This window comes from Brachyistius frenatus, unplaced genomic scaffold (genome assembly GCF_029030835.1).
Source record: "Brachyistius frenatus isolate BFR_SWC_R1_liver_20210118 unplaced genomic scaffold, ASM2903083v1 Contig_10, whole genome shotgun sequence".
In the NCBI taxonomy this organism is placed as follows: Eukaryota; Metazoa; Chordata; class Actinopteri; family Embiotocidae; genus Brachyistius; species Brachyistius frenatus.
Window position 1 is genome coordinate 1,935,388 of NW_027210609.1, and position 22,338 is coordinate 1,957,725.

Genomic DNA, 22,338 nt, shown 5'->3' on the forward strand with positions numbered 1-22,338 from the left:
AATGGAGTCATAAAACAGGCTTTTAGCATCAAGTCTCTCACCAAAATCTATTTTTACTCAACCGAGCCATAAAGAGTGATGATTTAAAAACCTTACTGCTCTGGTTTACCCAGACCCCCGAGTCCCCTGAGTGAAGACGCCCACTTGAACAGGCACAGTCACAGACTAACACCCAATCACATCTCACCCACATACACAGAAGCATGAGGCAACACTATACAAACACACACATTTCTACAGCTATGGATGTGTGCGCAGGTAGATTAACACACAGGAATACACACAGACAGTGGCAAGCATGCTCATACAGGCAGCAGCTCCACAGTAAATACTGCATGTGGCCAGCAGGCAAGCCAGTCAGAGTTCTATTCTTAGCAGTGAATTAAGTAAAAAGCCAGAGGTGTCTTTTACATGGGGGCCTAATCTGGAGCATGAGACATGGATTATGAAATCAAAGCAAGATTGGGCCAGGTGTCTCCAACAATGACAGCCAATGTTCAGCACAATCCCTGTATGCCGGATTGAAGAGACAGTGATAGAGAGAGGAAGGAGACAGAAGGGGTCTGAAAGACAGAGAACGAAGGAGACAAAAAAAAAAAAAAAAAAAAAAAGTCCAATGATTCATTAGCAAGCATAATTCCAACAATCCCTTCTTTCCCTCCATCATCACACTTAAATGCCAAAGTTTCATCACATTCAGGGCTGTGTCCAGGACTGCCTCAGAAAACAGCCTTTGGTGGGGGAGAGGACAAAAAGTCTGAGTCAATGTGAGAGAGAGAGAGAGAGAGAGAGAGAGAGAGAGAGAGAGAGAGAGAGAGAGAGAGAGAGAGAGAGAGAGAGAGAGAAAAGGAGAGGGGGACTACAATGAGGAATGTCTGACAGAAGAGAGAAAGAGAGAGTCTTGCTGGTTCAGTAGCCTTCCTGCCAGCTTCTCCCATTGGTCTATTGGAGAAGGCGGGAATGAGGGAGAGAGACTGGAATAGAAAGAGAGAGAGAGAGAAAAACAGAGAGAGGGAATTCCTGTGGCTTGGCACACTGCACCGAAAGAGGCGTGGCCTGTCCTGTGTTTACAGTGTAAGACAGTGAGAAACAAGCTCTCTCAGAGGAGTTAAGGCCTCAGATCTGTTGCTATCTCACTTTGTCTTCTGTTCACTTCAAGTCTCTTCCGAAACAGTTTTTGTCACAATCAAACGGAACAAAAAGAGACAAGTCAAAACTACCTTTCATCAGCTCTGAACTCACACAGTAGACACCTTTCGTGCTGTTTTAATGTTTTCTGCTTGTTGCTCTTCTGAGTTATTTGACTGGAGGTATTCGTTGGCAGGAGTCCAGATTTAACTGTCAGCTCTTAACATTAGGGCTTTATTATGCAGTCACTGTTGGTGGAGATTGGTGCTGTAGAAAGTGCTTGTTTGTAGCAATCAGAGAAAAAAGGGTCATCTTTCTCCACACTTAAAGCACATGAATCTGTCTGCCATAGAAACATGAAAAATTGCTGTTTCTGTTCCCCACAGAAACAGCCTCTAGCTATGTGTCACGGATACATTTGTCAAAACAAGCAGAAACACTCTGTAACATACTCTACCACACATGAGCACGCAAGTTATAACACAAGCAGACATATGCTGCTCAGACTTTTGCCTCATACTCAGAGCATAAGAGACCCCGTCTCTCTCTCTCTCTCACACACACACACACACACACACACACACACACACACACACACACACACACACACACACACACACACACACACACACACACAAACTCATCTTTCCTATGAACACCCCTGTTCACGGTAAACCGTTTTTGTAATGCTTGCGGCAAATGAATAAGCGACTCTTGTAGGCTTTTTAAAAGTACTCCTGAGAGCTGCCCCCACTGGGCCCAGAGGATGAGAGCTTAAGGTTAAAAAGCCTATTTAAATTTCAGAGTGAGCGGCACACTCACAGCTAACAGCTAGCAGTCCCTGTAGCTTTGCTCTATGATGTACAAGTGTTTCCAAGCTTTTACAGATATAAAAAAAATAAAAAAGTACTGAGAGCAGACGGAGCCAACAGCAGGGGCGGTCACCTGTAGTGTGACCACAGAATGAGAAACACGACTCTGGGCATCAACCTCTACTTCAGGTGTGGTACAGAAACCACATGCAGCATGTCTGGTATTCTATTGCAAGTGTTCAAAACACTGTGTAAGGTCTATCGGGTTGCCAATGCTAAGTATCAGTGTGAGCATCATATTTCCGCACTGAAGATAACAAAAGCCTGCTGCCTGTTGTTGTAGAGGAAAAAAGGTACAGCAGGGCAGATAGTTGTGTATTTTGGTGTGGGTTGCAATGAAGAGAAGCTTTAGGCACATGAGCATATGCTTGTGTGGTGTACGAGTGCTTGTATGTGTGTGCCTGTATCTCCCCTCAACAAGAGTGCTCCTCTCTCTGTGGGGAATAGTGCTGTAGGTGGTTGGAGAAGTGGGTGGGGTCAGGGTGCAGCCGTGTAGCCAGGTGTGTGTTGGAGCTGGAGGCTGGATGGCTGGCTGTAGTACCTTGTTAGTCACAGTGTTGATTGCCAGCGTTGGAGAGGCACTTCCAGAGATCATACACTCCATCCCCAAAGACTCTGACTCCAGGCTGTACGGCGTGGAAGCCTGTGGGGGTTGGGGGCGGGGTGTGGAGGCAGAACAACAACAACAACAAAAAGTCAACATAATCCAATTATTAAACACACGAGATCCCACTACTGCAGGTTGCATGGAACGACCTGTAGTGGGTTTCTGACAAATCTTCTGCATCATACCAAATACACATCCATCTGCAAGATCCCCCAAAATAAAGCCAAACTGCTGTCATATGGCAGAACAACACCTTTATTTAGGTCACATTTGAACTGTGCTTTCGGAAAAGATGGAGACAGCCCCATCCCCATCCTCACCTCCCACCCAAACACTCATACAGCAGGCGCACATGCATGCCCTCTTCTTGCAGTATAGGCACACTGTTGTGAGAGATAACTCTACCATGCCTGTCTCCCAAAACTGCTTACTGTAAGAGGATTGGCTGCCAACAATACCATTTTTAATTCATGATAAACATAAATGAGATTTCACAAACTCTCAATTTCAATGTCTGAGACTCTTAATGGAATGCCTTGCAGGCAGACAGAGTCTCAGGGGGGGAGGGGTTCAGCACGGAGCATGTGTCCTACAGACAACAGTGTCCTCACTTGGTGCTTTCTTTTGTGTCACACTCAAATCAACAGAGCCGCATCAGTAGAGCTTTAGTTAAAACTGCTGGTACAGCTGCTCAATAAAAACAATGCACTTTTCCTGTACCTCTACATTTGCTGTAGGTAAAATCTCACACCAGCAACGAAGCAGTTTGTTGAATGGATGTGATAGTATTTCGATGCTGTAGGGCGACTACAGTAACAGCATTAAGTTTCATGCCGTCTCTCTGTGCGCTGGTGTATGTGTGTGGTGGTAGAGACAATGGTGTGTGCTTTGCATGAGGGCACGAGTCTCCCTCGCCAGCTTAAGAGAATCTCTCCTCACCGTAGCCTCTGGTCAGCCACATTGTGGGGAAGGAGGAGACAAGAGCCCATTGTGTTGGGATGCCCAAGGGCCAGGTCAATCTGAGCGCCTCACTAAAAACCTGTGCCGCTGTACATAACGCTGGACGAAACTCATGCATAATTAAAGACAAAAGCTTCCCACTCAGAATAGCCGGCGCACACAGTTCTGCATTAATTGATGTTTGTTAAAAAAAAAAAAAGTGAGTGCAAAATGTAATGTATGTAATGGCTGCCTGGGGCATCGTTTATTAATAAGGAGCCCACTTCATGACAGGCTAGCGAAGCAGCATGGAGAGGCAGTTACATAAAGTCTGGATATGAACTCCTGCTGAGTCTGTGTGCGTGTGTTTGCATGAGTGTGTCTGCATGTGGTAGAGAAAGAGTAAAGGGAAAGTGGGAGAGAAAGGAGGGGAAAAAGGAAAATAAAACTGAGGCAGAAATAAATAGATGGAGATAGATAGGCAGTTACTTTATTAACCCCGCAAGGGGACATTTTTTCACTAGCGAGGTAAAGGCACAGAAAAAAAAATTCAGAACCAAGTAGAGATGAAGGTGGAAGCTTCGTCAAGACTCACCCGCTCTCCAGACCGCGGCCTCTTCTTTGGCCGCGTAGGCAAGGCGTCCTCCTTTGGGTTGGTGTCGATGGCCCAGTAAGAGCCCTGCAGACAGAAGAGAGACCTGTGAGCTGATAAGAAAAAAAGATTTCTCACATGACATCACTTGGAAGTTTGCGCTGGATCGTATTTGTTCCTGAATGGCTACAGCACATGACACATAACTGTAATTTCGATGGTTTGACTCCAGCCTGGGACCTCTGTTACATGTCCTCGCCCACCACCCCGCCTCCCTTTCTTTCCTGTTTGCTTATCAACTGTAAACTGTCCAATAAAGACAAGAAATTGGCAAATTCGAAATCCGGAGGAAAAAAAAAAAAAAAAAAAATCAGGATTGAAACATTTCCACCCTGATATCACCCGGACAAAAATCCCATCTTTCTTTGGCACTAACATATATCTGCAAGTAGAACATATTTAAAACTCAGGGGCCTCATCTGCTCTGCTGAAGTCTATCGTATCAGACAAAGCATTTATTTGAGTTGATAGCTGTGTTTAGAGTTTGTGTGATGTGTGGGTGGGCTTTGTTAGCAAGAAAGATTTGGCTCTTCCTCCTCTGCGGCTGCTCCTCAATGAGAGTCTGGTGAGGGCAGCTGGTGGTGGTGAAATGCTAAGCCTTTCCTGGAGCCTCAGGTACAGAAGTCAGAGCACTGTTGCCAAGGGTGAAGGATCCACAGTCTCAGCCCAGCAATCGAGGCAGCACTAGCCCTGCTGTGTTGCTTTCTTTCTAAGGTCTGCGCAAGGCTAATCGAGGAGAGAACAGTTGGGGCTGGCTCTGGGGCTGCAGCTCGTAATTCCACAGCCAGGCTGCATTATTTATCTTTGCATTCGGCCCCATTTAATTTATTTTTCAATGGTGTTCCTCCTCGAAGCCAACAGGAACGCAGCTTACAGTTGTTAAAAATGAGATTTTTTTTTTTTTTTTTACCCTAAGGCCCTGCAAGTTCTGAATTTATTTTTAATATTTCATATGACCCACGATAAAATCTCAATTGTCAAGAGAAAGTGAGATCAGGACCTTTAAAATTACTTCCTTAGCAGAGAGAATAATTGATATGTTCATAAGAAATTCTCTGAACAACTGGAGAGGCCGTAGAAAAAGCTGTATCTCAAGTATCTATACAATAACTGCTGCATACACAATGACCTGCTCTCGTTAAATGTAGGAAATCTGTTATTTTCACAGCTCTCATAAACCACTAAAGCAATTGTTACAATGAAAATCCAGGGTTGGCCTATATTCGTCAGGGGGTTATAAAATTATAACTTTTAATATGCGTGAGGCTTTGGGGTCAATTAACATTTTCCTCAGAGGGAGGAATAATTCACAGCACGCTCAACATAAGATGTTGAAACATCACATATTGATGTAGGCTACAGTCAAATGCAGCAGAAACCTCATTATATACCCATGTTTTCGATGCGCTTTCGCCCAAGAATATATGTAAAGGTGAGACACGTTGTCTCTACATGTGATCTACCTCCTTTAAATGCAGGGGGTAAATGCAGGGGTACAGATAGAGATGTTACAAAATGAAGTGTCACACAGACAAAGCCGGGCTGGGTGGTGTTTCTTTTAATTAGCGGGGGGAAGAACACTTTAAGCTAACTCTCATGGGATGGGAATTTCTGCATTTCCCTACACCCATCCCCAGAGATTTGGCAGGAAAAAAGAAAAACATATAAAGAGTCATTAAATTATTCACAAATATACTGCAACATAGTGAAGCAATGCCAGGCGCAGTGTATCCTTGGAGTCTGGAGCAACAACAGAGCAAAGCTACAATATTCTCTGCAGTCATAAAACAAAGGCCACGGTACAGAATTCTTAAAAAAAAAAAAAAAAAACAGATCCTGATAGCAGATATACACTACCTGCTCTCTTCCCCTAAATGACGCAGCTCATTTTAATACATCACCATAAATTATGTCATCTGCTTTCCCTTTTGTATGTAAATGTGGGGACGATAAACAAAAAAGTACAGCAGTTATCCTTGCAACGCCAGGCCGAGACATACGACCAATTAAAATGAAGATTATTAACAGTAGTCTTCACAGGCAGCATGTCCTGCCTCTGAGGTAGACAAGGTGTGTGTGTGTATGTGTGTGCACAATACCAACTGTCATCTCTTACACCATCTCGGAGAGAGAGACAGACAGAGAGCGACATGACTCCCCTATCTCATCCAACCAGCAGTTCTCATATTCCTGCCACATTACAATATTGATGCAACATATCAAGAGCGGCTAGCGCCTCTTTGAAGTTGTCTTCGGGGGGGAAGGGAGTGAGGAAAATTCCAAATTAAACATTAAGGATGCGAGCATGTTGGCCATGCATTTGGAATGGGATCCATACAGCAATAGATTATTTTGTATTTAGTGGAGCAGCTCCCAGGAGTGTCAATATCAGAGGATTACAGCAAAACATGAAATTAGCATTCAGTCCCCATCCTCTACACAGCTAGGCGTAGCTCTTCATGCATGTGTTGGTGTGTATATTCCTGTTTGTGTGTAATTATTTGTGCGGTTCCCTAAGCATATGTACCATGTGCTCTGACAGTGCCGTGATGATATGTGGGTGAGGCTACATATGGCCAGACCTATGCACACCATCAGAGTAAATATAGGCCAATATAGGCCCTTTCTTCATGAGCAACACGGGCCAACGGGGGGAGGCAGCTCATCAGGTTGATGTCGCTAGAGATCGGGAAGCAAATCGGGCTGAAGCAGCAAATGTAGGAGGTCCTACTGAGATTCAAATGTCAAATTAACATGCACTATACATCTTTTTACAGAGAAGAAAAATGGGAACTGAGCAGGAAGCAAATGAGGTCTGATTTTCGATTTAAATACTTCTGGGATGCCAGATTCTGGAAATGACCTGACATTTACCCGGTTATGGCCCCATCTCCAGTATTTCACTTTTTTTCCCCTTCAACCATATCTGCTGGTTCAGAAAACTAGTGTCTCCTACATTTGTGATGCAGTTTTGTGAGGGTGGGAGGTTCATAATAGATTACGAGCATTCCATGCATTTCCAGACTGTCGGAGTCCTGGCAGCCGTTCAAAAGTAACATTTTTCTACCAGAGATAGCATGACACTCACCACAAGAATGTTGTAACAGTGAACTCTGCCAGCTGAGGGTGCTTTAACATATTACATTAGTATTTTCCTTCTTTTTTTTTTTTTTTTTACAATTGCAAGCAAACTTATCTGCTTCAATGATGTTTTAAAGTCTCACCTTTCCTGGGTCATCTTTGGAGCGAGGCACTTTGAGAAAACACTTGTTCAATGACAGATTGTGCCGTATTGAGTTCTGTGGGAGAAAACGGAGAGAGAGAGAGAGAGAGAAAGGTGGCGACGTGAGTGAAAATATATTAAAAATCACATTACACAAACAAGTCTGTAACTCTGGAGAGCAACACTGCCAGCAGCGGCTCGGTCGCTCGACTTTTTGGCATGCAACATTTAGCCGCAGCTCCTGTCATATGGGTCAGCTTGTTTCACTGACATCAGGTCTTGCTTACAATTGTATTAAGATTTCACTCTGTGCACAAATATAGGAGCTTAATTTTTGTACAACGCCACCAGGAAGCAATATCTTTCATCAATGTCCAACAAACTGCATTCTGGTTGCACAACATATTGAATTCCACGGGTACCAAAAATAGGAGCCAGAAGGAATCCCACACTGGGATGGCTGCTGATAGCAGGGCCTGATATTAATTAATGCTTCAGCGGGCTCCTGTGAGGGCAGGAAATAAATTATGTAGATCATTCTGAAAGTTAACTCATTACAGTGTTACAAGCTACTCCACAGCAGTGAAGAGGGAGGTTCATCCAGCTGCCTGATAGGGGAGGCAGGGTGGGCTGAAGTAGCCACAAGGGGTGGAGAGCGATGCTCCAGGCCAGGGTTAACCAGCAACAGCAAGGCCCTCAGAACCAGCTGGAGCCAGACCAGCTGAGGGCTTAACAAGAGCCAATGGATGCACACATTTCTCCACTTCACTTTATGGAGTGGTATTGACAGATGGACACACTAAAAAGCAGCAGGATTCTCTGATGAGTTTAACGGATGCAAGAGGTAAGTAGAGACACAGAGTGAAAGACCCCCAAGTGCAAAAGATGGGAGCTCCTTGTTTAATATTTTAGACAATAATACCACAAGAGGGACGATAATAACAGCCTGGTTTTAGTGTTGTCAATCTGTCGGGTTGACTCATTCTAAAATACCAGTGCAATTCATAAGAAGTCAAACACTGTTCTCCAAAGAAAGTACACAGGAGGAAACTGGTGTCATGGCCAAAATAATTCTGTTCTTGTGCCAGAAGGGAACATTTTCAGAAAGTAAAAAAATCTTATGAGTATCAAGCAATATCAAGCAGCCTTTAAGGCAGGAAAGGCTGCTCCTTTCTACACAACCGGCACTCTCCAGCACATCCATTGCGTTCCTCCACCTCTGGACTATTGGCTGGTCCATCACTCCAATGACCCTGTGGTCACTCGTCTCGTCGTCACTCTCCTCAGATAAGGCTCTACACTTCCCTGACCCTGCACCGGTGGAATGAATTTCCCACTTAAGTCAAGACAGCAGGGTCAAAGCCCTTGTTCTGCCACAGGCTGAAAACTGAACTTCTCAGATAACACCTTGACAAGCCATGTTTGTATTCACTATTCGGTCATCTGAAGCGTTTGCGCTGCAGCATTGGAAATAGTTTTAGTTGTTTGTTTAAGTGGGTTGCACTTCAAATTTCTTGAAGAAATCTCATTCTTTCCCCTGTCAAGTATTTATTGTAAATGTAAATGTTTGGACAAAAGCATCTACGGAGCATGAATGTGACGTTTCCAGGTTAGAAAAAATATCCAGAGAAACGTCCTCACACCCGAATCAGCCTCCTCTACCCTGCTGTACCTCTGGATGTTCAGCATCATCTTAACAGTCATCGTTTCACCAACATACGGCTTAAGAGGTTCATTAAATGTCTTTCCTAAAACTGCAAAACTCTACATTCTTATTTATGAGGGTGACAATGGACGGCAGAAAATGTAATTTTGTAGCTGACATAAATTCAAGACAATAAACAGCTGCCCAGCGAGAGAGCAAGTTTGATGTGAAGATTTTGGGTGGAGTATCACCCAAATACCTGAACTGAGGAAACTGAATCCTTACTGACAAAAACAACTGCGCAGAGAATGGTAATAGGAGACATAGGTCATATGCAGGGAGGCAGTCTTACATAGAAGACGTTTATGAAAAATTTTCAAATAAAAAAACTCCCTAGTCTATTTTACTAATTACCATTTTCATCTTCCAGTAATCCATCCGTTATCATTTCTATGAACAAATTACTCTTTTTAATTTTTTTTTTTTAGATCTACCAAAAAAATTTCTAAAATAAAAACATCTTGATCCGAAAGCTCATAACCCAAAGATTCAAAATAATATAAAACACAGAGAAGAAAAAATGCTCACATTTTAGAAGCTGGAAACATAAAATATTTGCCATATTTGCCTGAATAATTGGGCAGGTAATTGAGTCAACGACCAACACTTTCAGTTAAAGTCTGGCTAATGTCAAGTCAGAGGGTTACATTTTTATTTTTTTTAAATAAACTATCAGCTGCTGTTACACATCAGAGCAAATTCATGGAAAAATGTAAAACCACAATATATTTTGGTCACACTTATCGGATCGTCAAAACTAGACACCAAAGCACTGAGGCTTCCAACTTTATGTGGTGTGAATGTGAACTAGCCATGACGGCCACTTTTCGTCCAAGTGAGAACGTACACTACTATGATGCAGAAAATCATAATCTGCAGAATCAGATCTGAGAAGTCACATAGACTTGACGTATGTACCAATGCATGCTCTGTGACAGTGATCTATTGGCCCGGGGGCAGCACGGGTTTAACTGCTTGACCCTAATGTTGCATGTTTAGAGATACTGTCTACTCTCAGGCAAAAAGGTGCTCTTTCCAGTCTGGCTTCTTTGCACAGGCTGCAAGTGACAAAATCATTATCCAAGCCTCATCCTTTTTTTTTTTTTGCTGCATTTTGTTCCTTGTTTTGTCATAGTTTCAACATTACTTCAGATGAATAAAAGAATGTGCATGCAGAGTGTGATCATGTATAGTGGATAGAGACAAACAGATAAGAGGCTCTCAATTTAGCCAGCCCTTGCTACTTTAAAACTCCCGAGACATGTCAAAAAGGGGAGAGTCTGAATGGAAGGAGTGTGTGATGCAAGAAGCTGTACAATGTCGCACACACTTCAGTACCATTTTTTTTCCCCTTCACAGCCTCTTTGTGCACATGTGTGTGCCACTTGATTCTAGGCGGACGGACGCAGTTAAACTTGCACAGAAAGGTGGCTCGCTCCATTAAGGACCTTCTGCTGGGCCTAAATCATTGATACAGTCAAGCAGCCAGGGCCTGCTGCTACATCAGAAGTTTACTTTTTAATGAACTCTGCCCGCCTGCTTTTTTGTCCTCCTGAAAGGCCCTGTGCCTGCGACATCCCATGTTGTGTCCTCTTTACACTGCTTTAGACACAGATATGGTGTGAAGCTAACAGGCTGTGGGTCATTTGTAGAAAAAGAGATGAACCGGTGCGAAAAGCCGGATGTTAAAATATTACAACAGAAGCAGAGGAAGGAAAATAAAAACACAAAAACAGTGACAGTCACTGCATTTAATACATCATAGTGTATTTGCTCAGTAGAAGAGAAAGCAGAGAACGAGACAAGAAAAGGCTGCTGAAAGATGAAGGCCAATTACTTTTGGTTAAATAAATAATATGTCAGTATTTGAGCAGCAGCTCCTAAGATTTACCATCCAGGTCATTGTGAATAGAAGTCGTAGCTTTGAGGCAATAAGTTAGTATAAGGGTGTAAGTGGATCTACAGTAGAGGGAAATGAAGTAGGTGGAAGAGGTCAGAGGGTGTTAACAGTTGTACACAAAGTGAGTCAGACAGAGCTCACTGCAGGGGTCCTGCCCAAGTGCTGCCCAGCATCTACCTGCAACCCCCACAGAGCACTTCATATCCAACCTCAGCACAAGCTTGCGTGTGTGTGTGTGTGTGTGTGTGTGCATGTACGTGGGATGCCTCCTACAGACCTAAAAAGAACACGCAGACACACACACACACACTGGAACGTGTCTCCGAACAAATGGCGGTGATTTAACACACCAGGACAGCAGTGGAGGCGTAAGCAGCTCCGCCCTCGCTGCCCCCCCTGCTGAGGAGTGCTAGAGCTCAGCAGAAGTGCCGCCAGGGGAAAGTAGGTCAGGCTGACCTCTGCGCTCGCTGTGTCAAACGTTCAGAGTGAGCTAAAGGGACAGGCCATGTCAGAGCCCTGTTCCTCACAGCTGGGGAGGAGGAGGCGCCCCGCGCACATGGTCAGGGACCCAAGGGAGCGAACGCGGCATGCTGGGACAGACATGTGTATGCACACATACCAGTTATGACATGGGGACGAACATCAGCAAGAGAGGGAGAGGAGGACTCCCACTGTGGTCCAACGTGAACAAATCAATGCTACTGAAGGTTCCGGACCTTCTCACTTTCTCACCGTCTTTATGCAACTTTATGCCTCTAGACAAAAAGAAAAATAAAGTGTGCGGGGGCTCGAACCAACCAACGCTCTGCCCACTCTTCTATTTCCCACAACTACCAAAAAGCAACAAAGAGGTATTAGTCCAGTTTTAAGTTTACCTGAAGCTGTTCCTCAGACCAAGTGAGAGTCTGAGATGGCCTAGAAGTGCTCTTAAAGTGTTTAGATTAAACTCCAATGGAGGGGAACTTAAATGCTGCTGGATTTTCTGCCTTGTGATCAAAGTGTTTTCCCTAGCACTGCAGTGTGTGGGAAAATAGGCGGGAGTAAACGGTGTCAGGAACCAGTGGTTAAAACATTACAGTGACCTCCACTACACTCCACTACAGGAGCTGCTCATGAAGGCAAACATTTAGAGGAAAAATTATTCCTTCACATTTATATTAAAAAAAAAAGAAAAAAAAAAGCAGGTCTCAGGAAAAATACAGCACCAAAGCAAGTTAAGATTAGTTTAGGTAACATTAGGTATAACCATTCACAGTATCTCCCTCCTGCTTCAAGTTTATCCTTTTTTGTATCAAAAAAAAAAAAATTCACATTAATAATCAAATAACAGACAGAATGCAGGGCTTTTAGAGTGGGAAAAACAGCGATGTAAAAATACATTCAGGACTGTTGCCACATCTAATAACTTGTGTGGAGTATCTTTACTCTTAGAAGAGGGGAGACTGACAAATCAGGCAAACCAAAGTAAACACTCCTGCATGGAAGATAAGACCTTAACCTCTGACTGACCTGTCAGCAAGTCTAAATGATGGGACTATAAAAGACTTGAGCTATTAGTGAGATAGATGATAGAGAGCTGTTCAGAAATACAGAATTGTAAATGAATGGTTAGGTAGGTTAGGTAGTTACTTTATTAATCCCCAAGGGGAAATTGTTTCGGGAATGGTGGATAGGAGAGGAATAACTGGTCAATCAGTGGATGAGTGAAAGAAACATCAGCCAGACAAATGGGGAGAGAGACAGACTGACAGGAAGACCTTACAGCCGGCTACTTAAAATTATACATGTTAATTGTGTTAATTAACATGTATAATTTTGACAATATAATGAGCTAGAGGTAGCGCTTAAAAGAGAGGCAAATGTCATGGTAGACAGTAGTGAAAAAGCAATATTTGCTCACTGTGTGAAAATTACTTAATGAAAGGGAAAAATATCATTATGTATTTCTTTCATTTCAGCATTTGCTGCACGTTAGAAGACTGCCGCATTTTTTATGTTTCCAATCAATATCATGCCAATAGCGCCGCGGTGTGCCATGTGTCGCGTGTCACGTCTTTGCCGTTACAGGAACCTAATTCTGCTGAAAAAAAGAAGTAATTAAAACCACATTTCAAACAAACAAAACAAAATATAATTTCTGAACAGAATTAGAAAACGCAAAACCTAACAAAAAAAAACCAAAATCTACACATTCAGCCAACAAAGCCAAAATTAAAGCTGCAAAGATGTTTCAATCACCAGAAAATGTATCTGAAAATATATTGATAATTCATAAAGATAGAAAGAAAGAACTGAGGGTAGAACAGAAGCTCACAATAAAAGAAACGGGAAGTGAATCAGTACAGATACAGTAGCATGCACGCGCAAACACACACACACACAGGTAGATTACTGTATTTTTAGGCCTTTGTTATTTCATATGGACCTGGTGACATGCCCACCAACACAGAACATACTCCTCAGCCTCGGGGATCTGCACCGAGGCCACGGAATGTAGCACCTTCGCTGTCTATTTGTAGTGGGTGTGGGAAGGCATGTGGGATGCCACAGCATTTGCTCAGCAAGGCGCTGCTTATGAAAAAAAACGTTTTAAAAAAAATAATAATAATAATAAAAAAAAAACCATGCTTGGCACACTCAGGTAGAGAAAGGTACATTTTTACAGGTGCAATCGGCAGATGATTTAGCTTCCTGTTAGAAGAGCTGTGACCCCTAAGGCAATCGGAACAAGGCTCTTCTGATCGATGGGATAAAAACCTCCTGTGTGACGCCAAAGCGAGACGCTTTTTTAAACACTTATAACCACTACCGCCTGCTGACTTTACCACACACCTTTACCACCTTTGCAGCTGGGTGAAAAAAATAATCACATCAAGAGCCTATTAAAGACATATTTAATACTATTTAGCACACATTAAAGTCTTACTGAGAACAGTGACCGCCCCCCCAAAACTGATACCACACCGTCAGACGCCAACACACACACACCGCCCAGCACACCGCAAAGCTCCCTCAAATCTCGCAAAGCTACAGAGACCTAAAGCCCACACTCAAATATCAATGAAGTCAACTATAACGATTTTCAACTTTAATTTTTTTCTTACCATCTTCAAAGGCATTTGATCTGCCTCCCTTGGCATCTCGTAGTAATGTGTTGGCATGCTGGGTTTTAAACCCCTTAGTCTCTGATCTTTACTCACTTGTATGTAGTTTTAATAAAACATGAACAGTTTGCTTGCCTGCTGCAGAAAAACACATGCCAAGGTGAAATCTGTCATAAATATAATAACCTGTTACTCCGTGCGAAGAGCGCTCTACGTCCATGTTCACAATGCAATGATAAAGGAAAACAGGCACAAGAAAATTGAAATAATGACTAACTTTTGCTATCTACACTCAGGTCATCTCGTGCAGCACACTGAGGTATTATAGTAATTAAAACTCTACTGCCACTTCTGCAGGAGATGACACTATGGGGAAATTGTATTTCCTCCCGCCCCCCTCAACAATGAGCATTTGGCTAAATTAAACTCATTTTTCATTGGTGGACTCATAAAATGAGGCCAATAGATGCAAGACAGAAATTAGCTTGATAAGCGATTCAATGTGTAGAGTTTAAAAAAAAAAAAAAAAAGACATGTTATCAGGAGTGGTAAGAACAGTGACAGCAACAAAATGCTTTCAGAACATGTGCAATGGTGACATGTTTGGACTTTAAGAGACCTACAGAGACCAATTAATGAAAGTAAAAATAATGGCGGGACAAAAGAAAAAAAGAATCAAAGCTGTCAAAATCTGATTGAAACTACAGGGGAAGCCAATTTAGATGAGAACACAGGCCACTTGTTTGCGTCAGCCTCCACAGGTGTATTGTTTCCAAAAGGCTAAAGCGCCATACATTCACTCTGCAGGAGAGGTAAAGTGTACAGACAGAGGAGGCTGCAGTCCAAAACGTTATTCATCGGCAGAAGAAAGCAGACAGATGTGTAAAGAGAGACATTTATTTGAGATAACCACAAACCAGCCAACAGATATCTACACAGCAACATTAGATTATTCCTGATAACCACAACCAGCCACACTGAACCGAGCTGCGTACGGATTAACTAACCACTGTCAGACCACACACGTTAACGAAAGAAATTTGCAAACACAGTAAAAGTGGACCCTAAGTCTACCTGCTCATTTTAATAGTATGAAAACCTCTATAATACGTAAGTAAGTAAAGCAAACCAACTTTATCTGGCAAGTAATTTTGTTGCGGTTGATTCAAGGATACTGCATCCTATAGAGCTCAGACAATAGGCTGAGCCATCACAAAACCCCCATAGTTCTCTGGTGGCATATAAGAAGTTTATGAATGCTGCACCAAGGATGTTCCCTTTTCAACAGAAGCAGCGGGGTTAGAGACCAAAAGCTCCAATATAAATGTTCTGAACTCAATCTCACTCAGGCACTTGCACCCACATTCCCTTTTCTAACTGTGTTTTTTTTTTTCCCTTTAAGGCTAACCCTGGAAAGAACCTGGAGAAATTAAAGTAAAAAAAAAACTAAAAAAAACAAACTTCTGCATTATTATCTAGGTGCACTTGAGGTTACAGCCCTGGCTTGAATGCTACATTTGAAATTCGAGCATTCCCCTTATAAATTGGGAGGCGGTCACCGCAGATTTGAAAAAATGTGGGGGGAAAATTCACTTAAGGCGGCACTGAATGGCAGGTCACACTATGACAAAAGCCCTGAGCCACTCATATGAGGCCTATTTGATCACAGCCCCTCAGAGAGCTATCTGTCTTTGTCTCTCTTTCGTTTTTTACTGATATTTGTACCTCTCCCACTCAGTCTCACTCGCTCGCTCGAAACTAAACTGCACACATTCAAAGCGCCTCGTACAACCTCTGGTGTTGGTACACTACTGCACAGTGCAGTGTGCAGAAATCTAGCATGATTCCATTAAGTGGATTATTTCAGAACATCTCTGACCTTCGACAGGGTTATCATTGGCAATGAACCAGGAAGAATTCAGACGAAATGATGATGGGCCAGAGCTCTTTGGAAATTGGCAGGATTGAGTGATAGCAAACACTATTCAACAGTAAACCAGTCAATACAACACAGTAGATTAGGCTGGGAGGCAAAGTTTCAGACATGGCAAGATTAGAAGATAGTCACAGAAATAAAAGTGTGACACAACTACTGCAGGAAATCAGGAGTCAGCCTCGTGTGGGGCAAAGCCAGGATTGTCAATTTTGTGTTTGATTACACTGAACAAATTGGAATGGTTTTTTTTCATACTACGAATGGGAAAATAAGGCGATCAAGAAAGTACATCTCTTTGTTTAGCCAAGGCTCAACTATGCCTCAGGCAATTATCTTAATCAGTATATTTTGCTTGAAGTTATCTCTAAATAATCCATCTGTATCTTGAAAACCACACCAATTTAAGGATTAGAACTACATTACTTTTATACTTAAAATGACCTTTTCACTGTTGTAATCATTGCATCCATTCATGTGTAATTATATTCAAAGGTAAAATCTTTTATAGTTGTCTGCTTATGGAAACTGCTGGTAAGTTAGCTCTGATAATTAAAGCTTAAGATAATACATAGATCTAAATTGACCCTCTGTCTCAATGGTTGGTAACAGACAACTGTTTTTGTATTATTACAAAATAAATACCAAAAGAAATCATAAAAACTAAAATTAGAGAAGCCTGCTAACAGCAGTAATCACGTCCTTGATTTTATGGGGGGATGCAGGAGAGCTGTAGTGATGGTATATTTTATATCACCGTCACAAAAGTGGGCTCTGGCTAAAATCCTGTGTGTCTATCTACTCTTGTCACACCCAGTGCCTAAAGTCATCACAAGTTATGTCAGCCTTGAGGAAACTAAAATAATTGACACGTTCTCTAACGGGGAAAAAGATGTAGCACATAACTGTATGCTTGGTCACTCGAGAGAAACTGGGAAACTGGTAGAGAACAGACTGACAGTATCGGCAAAGACAGCCGCCTTGCTCAGCGCTGTAAATTGAGCGTAGTTCTCTGAGCGACATCGGCTCGCGCTCTTCTCCTGTGCTGCACAGGGCTCTTTTTCTCTCCCCTTCCTCCTCCACTGCAGAGGCAGCACAAGGCCATGAAAGATTGGAGGCAAAGTGACGTCCTCCGGTTTATCCTCCCTGAAAGCCTTCGCATGCTCTCAGTTCCACATGAGGGATCTGATGAAAGCCGTTTGTCAGTACGCCACTTAATTATCAGCCAGAAGAAGGGCCTCTGATGCTATCCTCTGACAATGGCTCACAGCAGCCTGCTGACTACAGTGCCCACTAACAATGAAGAACTGACTGTAGCTACTAATGGTGACGGGGTAGTGCCAACTGTCCATTTAAGAGATAGACAAATTAAGCAACGGCACAGAAAGCCTTTTGGGCGCTTCAGTGTAGATTCTTTTCTTTGCAGGCTCAAGAAGAAAGGAGCACATTTTCCATCTGAGTACCAAGTCTGTAAAATGCGATGTTTGGAAGATGAAATGCAAAACAGAACAAGTCCTACTGAAACCACATTAGATCAAGCTGAGGAAAAAAAAATGGAGAGGTTTTGACCTTTTATTGTTCCTGCATGTGTACACAAACATGATAGAGTTTATGCTGCTGCTGCTGCTCAATATGCACATTATCATCAGACTGCAAATAAATAAAATGGTCACAAGAACTCCTTAACCTTATGTTTGCATCGTCAAATTCTTTTGACTATCGAGAAACAAAATCAACTGCAAATAAATACCACTATTAATTCAAACGCGGTCATTCCATTTTTAAAATATAGTTTAAATTAGAAACTCCTCCGAATAAAAGACTCATTTTATAACAGGCTGGCTCAACACTTTGCTTCTGAAGACTCCTTTTGCCTGGTATCAGAATCAGTTTCTCCTACAGAGCCAGCCACTGAGGACGACGCTATTAACCTCAGCCTCCACCACACCACGACACTTGAAATTGTCCAGCACCGATGCCAGCGCTCCAGTACTATCATCCCAGAAAGCCTTCTCTCTAAGCTGCTAAAGCTGCAGGTACCCCACCCCGTCTGCAAATGAATTACGGACTTCCTAACCGACAGGAAGGAACACGTGCAGTTTGGCATCCACCCGTCTTGCCCCTCTCACCCCAAACACAGGCGCTCCACATGGTTGCGTTCTCTTCCCATATCCGTGCAGCAAAAGAACAGCTCCTCCACCTACGCCTCCATCAAGCTGTCACATTTGCTGAGGACACCACAGTCCTAGGACTTATCAAGGACAATTACGACTTGGACTACACAAACACCGTGTCACAGTGTGGTGTACAGAAAACAACCTAATGTCAACTCAATGTCAATAAGATGGTGGCGATGGTCGTGGACTTCCAGAAACACCCACATGCAGTCCGACAGAGCCTCCATCGAGAGTGGCCTCCTCTCCTCCATCATCGCATTATGATTGCAAATAACTTGTATATATTTTTTCTTTATTATTCTTTTAAGGCTATTTTATTCTCGTGTTTTTTCCCCCACTATTCTCATGACTTAAACTTTGTGTGCTCTTTTTATGATTTCATTCTCCTATTTTCTTGCTCTGCTGCGCTGTATCATCAAGTACTATTCCTGTGTCCATTGTATGCCTGGCGAATGAAGTGATTCTGATTCTGATATGATTAGACTTGGCCTGAAGGCTACCACACACGCTGAGAATAAAGTAAACCATTCACCATGATCCATAATAATCTAACCTGATTCTTAGTTTTTAATTTGCAAAGTACATCACTGTACATGACATGTCCATGACAGACAAAGGCCGATGACTCAGTATAACCTTGGACTCCCCATAGTAACCGTCTGCATGGAGCAAATCACAAAAGAACGACGAGAAGCAAGGCCTCATTGTTAACCACTGCTCTGACTTACCGAATAAGCCGAAGAAAAGCTTTCCTTCTAATCTATGTATTAGATTTGATTTCCTTGTGAAAAGGAATCACATACCAACCCTACAGTCCATTAGCCAAGTTAATGCCGAGCTGCCAGACTTGCTGACCCATTAATAATACATCGCAGTGGTCAAAAGAGGCCAGACACCTCCGTGCACCCCTTCATCCCTCTACACGGCCACATTAATGGACTAATTCAGATGCAATTAACTGGTGGGGAGAGGCTGTGGCCTTGCGGCTAGTGGAGCACAGGCTGAAGGGCTTAGAGCCAGGGCTTGGATTATAATCACTGTGAGCACACACATGAACACACACACTCACAAAACAATTTACATACTACTAGAGAGAAGCCAACACAATTTGTAGCGAAACACAATGTAGCTTTTACCGTCAAATACCGGGGAAAAAAAGCGGCCTTTTACACAGCATGAGCCATTATTAATAGAAAAATATAATAGCCACTTTAAACACCAGGAACGCTTTTATTCTGGAAGGACCTTCCTTATGGCAAATTTGCATGAGGTGACAAAGTGTGAAATGCTTACACTGCCCTGTGTTGCAATTCCATTGGTTTCTTTTATATGTTTGTCCATTACAGCAAGTTCCATTCAATAATGTGGCTGCGGAAACCTGCTCTTTGAGATGTGACGTTGACAAATGAGCAATTACAGGAGCGATACTCACGAGTCACATTTGTGGCCAGCATGACCCACGATTAGCCCTGCTGATGCTGAATGTGAGATGCAAGAGCTGTGCCTGTCAATACGGGCGCCTCGGAAAGGCAGCGTGGCCCATTCTGGCATGTCATCCATCACTGGTTCCACTTGGCTGCCACAGCTGTGTCACTGTCCCCCTTCTCACAGACCGCTGACCCCACTGAGGACGCACCAGCAGGATGATCAAATATCGCTCAGGGATAAGAGACAGCCATCCTGCTCCAGTGACAAGGCAGAGGACCAAAAAAAAAGCAAAAAAACATTTCCTACATATTCTCTGCCAGTGACATCTTTATCAATAAGATGCCGTTAATGGCAGGCAGCGGAATCATGTAAAGACACATGGCTGCTCGCCTTTCAGTTTAAAAAAAAAAAAAAAAAAAAAAAAAAATCCGGGATTGGAAGGAGCAGAGTGAAGCCATTAGCTGCAGGAGACTGGCACAGAAGGTGACTTGGGTTAAATAATTGCTAGAGAAGAGAGAGGGTGGATGAAAACAAAGATGAAATGGAACAACATTGGCCAGACTTATTCCCACGATAATTACTTGCCATGCAGATTTTATCGACATGCCAATCATCTGGGCCAGTCTACTCCTTTTAAAATTCCTATCAGATGTGAATGACCTAGAGTCTGGATGTAAGACAGCATGGCTGAGCTCTCAGTCACTCTGAGCGGCTATTCATTGGAGGGCATACCTCAGTCAGGCTACAGACCTTTGACCATATCAGCAGTCTCACGTTGCTCTAGACCTTTTTAAAAGATCTTTCTCTAGCCTCTGCTAATTAGTCCTGTAGCCTCTTTCCCTTTCATTTAAAAAAAGGAAATGCTGTGCGCAAGCTACAGTGCAGGCAGATAAATTAGCTGCGAGCTTCACAGGAGGCAGCCGTTCTTCAGGGAGAGCAGGCTATCTTAATTATGAATATTATTAATTACATTAAAAAAAATGTTTTTTAAATTAAAAAAAAATATATATATATATATATCAATCATTCTTCCTAACACTAAAAGATAATTGTTAAAATATTGGTTCCCTGAATGAGTTGTGGAAATTGTCTTTTGTATACAGATGGAGCCAGTGGCTGCAGTGGCCGCTTTAACCCAGTTTAGATGAATTGAACAGGGCAGATTCTGTGTTGAAGGCGGATTTCAAGGACTGCGCTCTATTTACAGCATGCACAATTCATCAGCATATCCCTCTCCTTTTTACTCCTCCTTGTCGGGACACAAACCAGCGCGCATACAAGACGCTATGTTAAAAGGCACAATCTGGGACCCCAATGTAAACAAGAGGTAACCTGATATTCACCCTGATCAACCATTATTTCACTATGCCACTACTCAGTCTGACATTAACTTCTCATTAGTATTTTTCTATAAGGGATTTTTTTTTTTTTTTTTTTTACCCTAATCGATCACTAAACTAATGATTCCAGCTGTATGTACATGTTGCAAATTTATTGAAGGGCAGCATTTGATATCGAGAAATTGCTTCTAAAATATCACACACGGAAATGTATCCCGCTAGATGATAATAACAGCACACGTGAGGAGCATTATCACTGTTATAGCGTGGACTAATATCAAAGAAACGGCGTTTATTATCTTGAGACATGTTGCTAAGGCAGTTTATTGAAGTCTGTGCCGGCTCACCAAGCTTGTGTTTACTGGACCCTTTGAGCTACCAGAGAGCTGCTGCTGGCTCAAATTGGCCAACATATTTAGAGGAGTGATTATACCGTTAACATGCTATTCAAATAGTCCCATTTAATGTGTGGCTAAAACAGCGAATGTTACCAACTACAGACTCACCTGGTAATGATGTGATGTTTTTGTTGTGTCACTGCTATTTAAAAGACAATAGAGCAGACCTTTTCAAATCACCATGAAATAGTGCCTTTTTTTATGCAATCTTACAATATAATGACTTGAGGAAGTACAATACAAAACAAGCATTTCCTCAAAAAATTTAACATTTTCATATGTGAATACCTGTAATTAATTCAGTTATATTTACTAAATAACTGAATGGGGTTTTGATGTTCACCCTAACAGCACTCCCAAGAATAAACATAATTTAAACAAGGGTGAAAATACTGGCTATCCTGATTCATTTTCTGAAAATGATGCTGTGGAAATATTCATAAGGCTTTCCAGCAATATTAAGCTTTTACTGTAAATAAGTGCAGTAAAAACTGCACTCTGCATTGCACAAAGGCGACAGCCCACGAAGCAGATAGAGGGAAAAGTCCACTCACTGAGAAAATGAAATGCAGTTATTGTTGAAATCTTTCTGGCCACAGAAGGATGACTGAAAATTTTCTGAGCAGCTACCTATGGCCCTTCATCTTCCCCTCTGAAAAATCTACAAACTAGCTAATGATTTTTCCAGGTATGAGTTTTTCTGAAATGTGTTTCATATTCCTTGCAGTTCATAACTTTAACTGTGTCACTGGGGGTGATTTCCTAACCCAACAGCGTATCAGACTACAGATGTGTGACAAAGCAAGGCCAATGCCTGCTGTAGGTCCCCATCTCAAACACAACATAAATGGAAAGCTCTGAAAAAGGACATAAAAATCGAGATCCTAATTGTTTCCCCAGTTATTATACCATTTATGCCAATCAGCTAAATA

The 22,338-nt window shown here is 42.4% G+C and overlaps 1 protein-coding gene across 4 annotated transcripts in view; it reads right to left on the reverse strand.

Annotated features, from left to right (window-relative positions):
• The window catches only part of foxj3 (forkhead box J3), a 72,668-nt gene that overhangs the window by 12,050 nt on the left and 38,280 nt on the right, over window positions 1-22,338 (reverse strand). For all 4 annotated transcript variants that reach the window (XM_069690833.1, XM_069690832.1, XM_069690829.1 and 1 more), the window contains 3 exons: window positions 7,423-7,497; window positions 4,142-4,225; window positions 2,542-2,643 (listed from right to left, as the gene is read on the reverse strand). In XM_069690833.1, coding sequence (XP_069546934.1) covers window positions 2,542-2,643; window positions 4,142-4,225; window positions 7,423-7,497 — 261 coding nt within the window. The remainder of the gene's footprint in view (window positions 1-2,541; window positions 2,644-4,141; window positions 4,226-7,422; window positions 7,498-22,338) is intronic.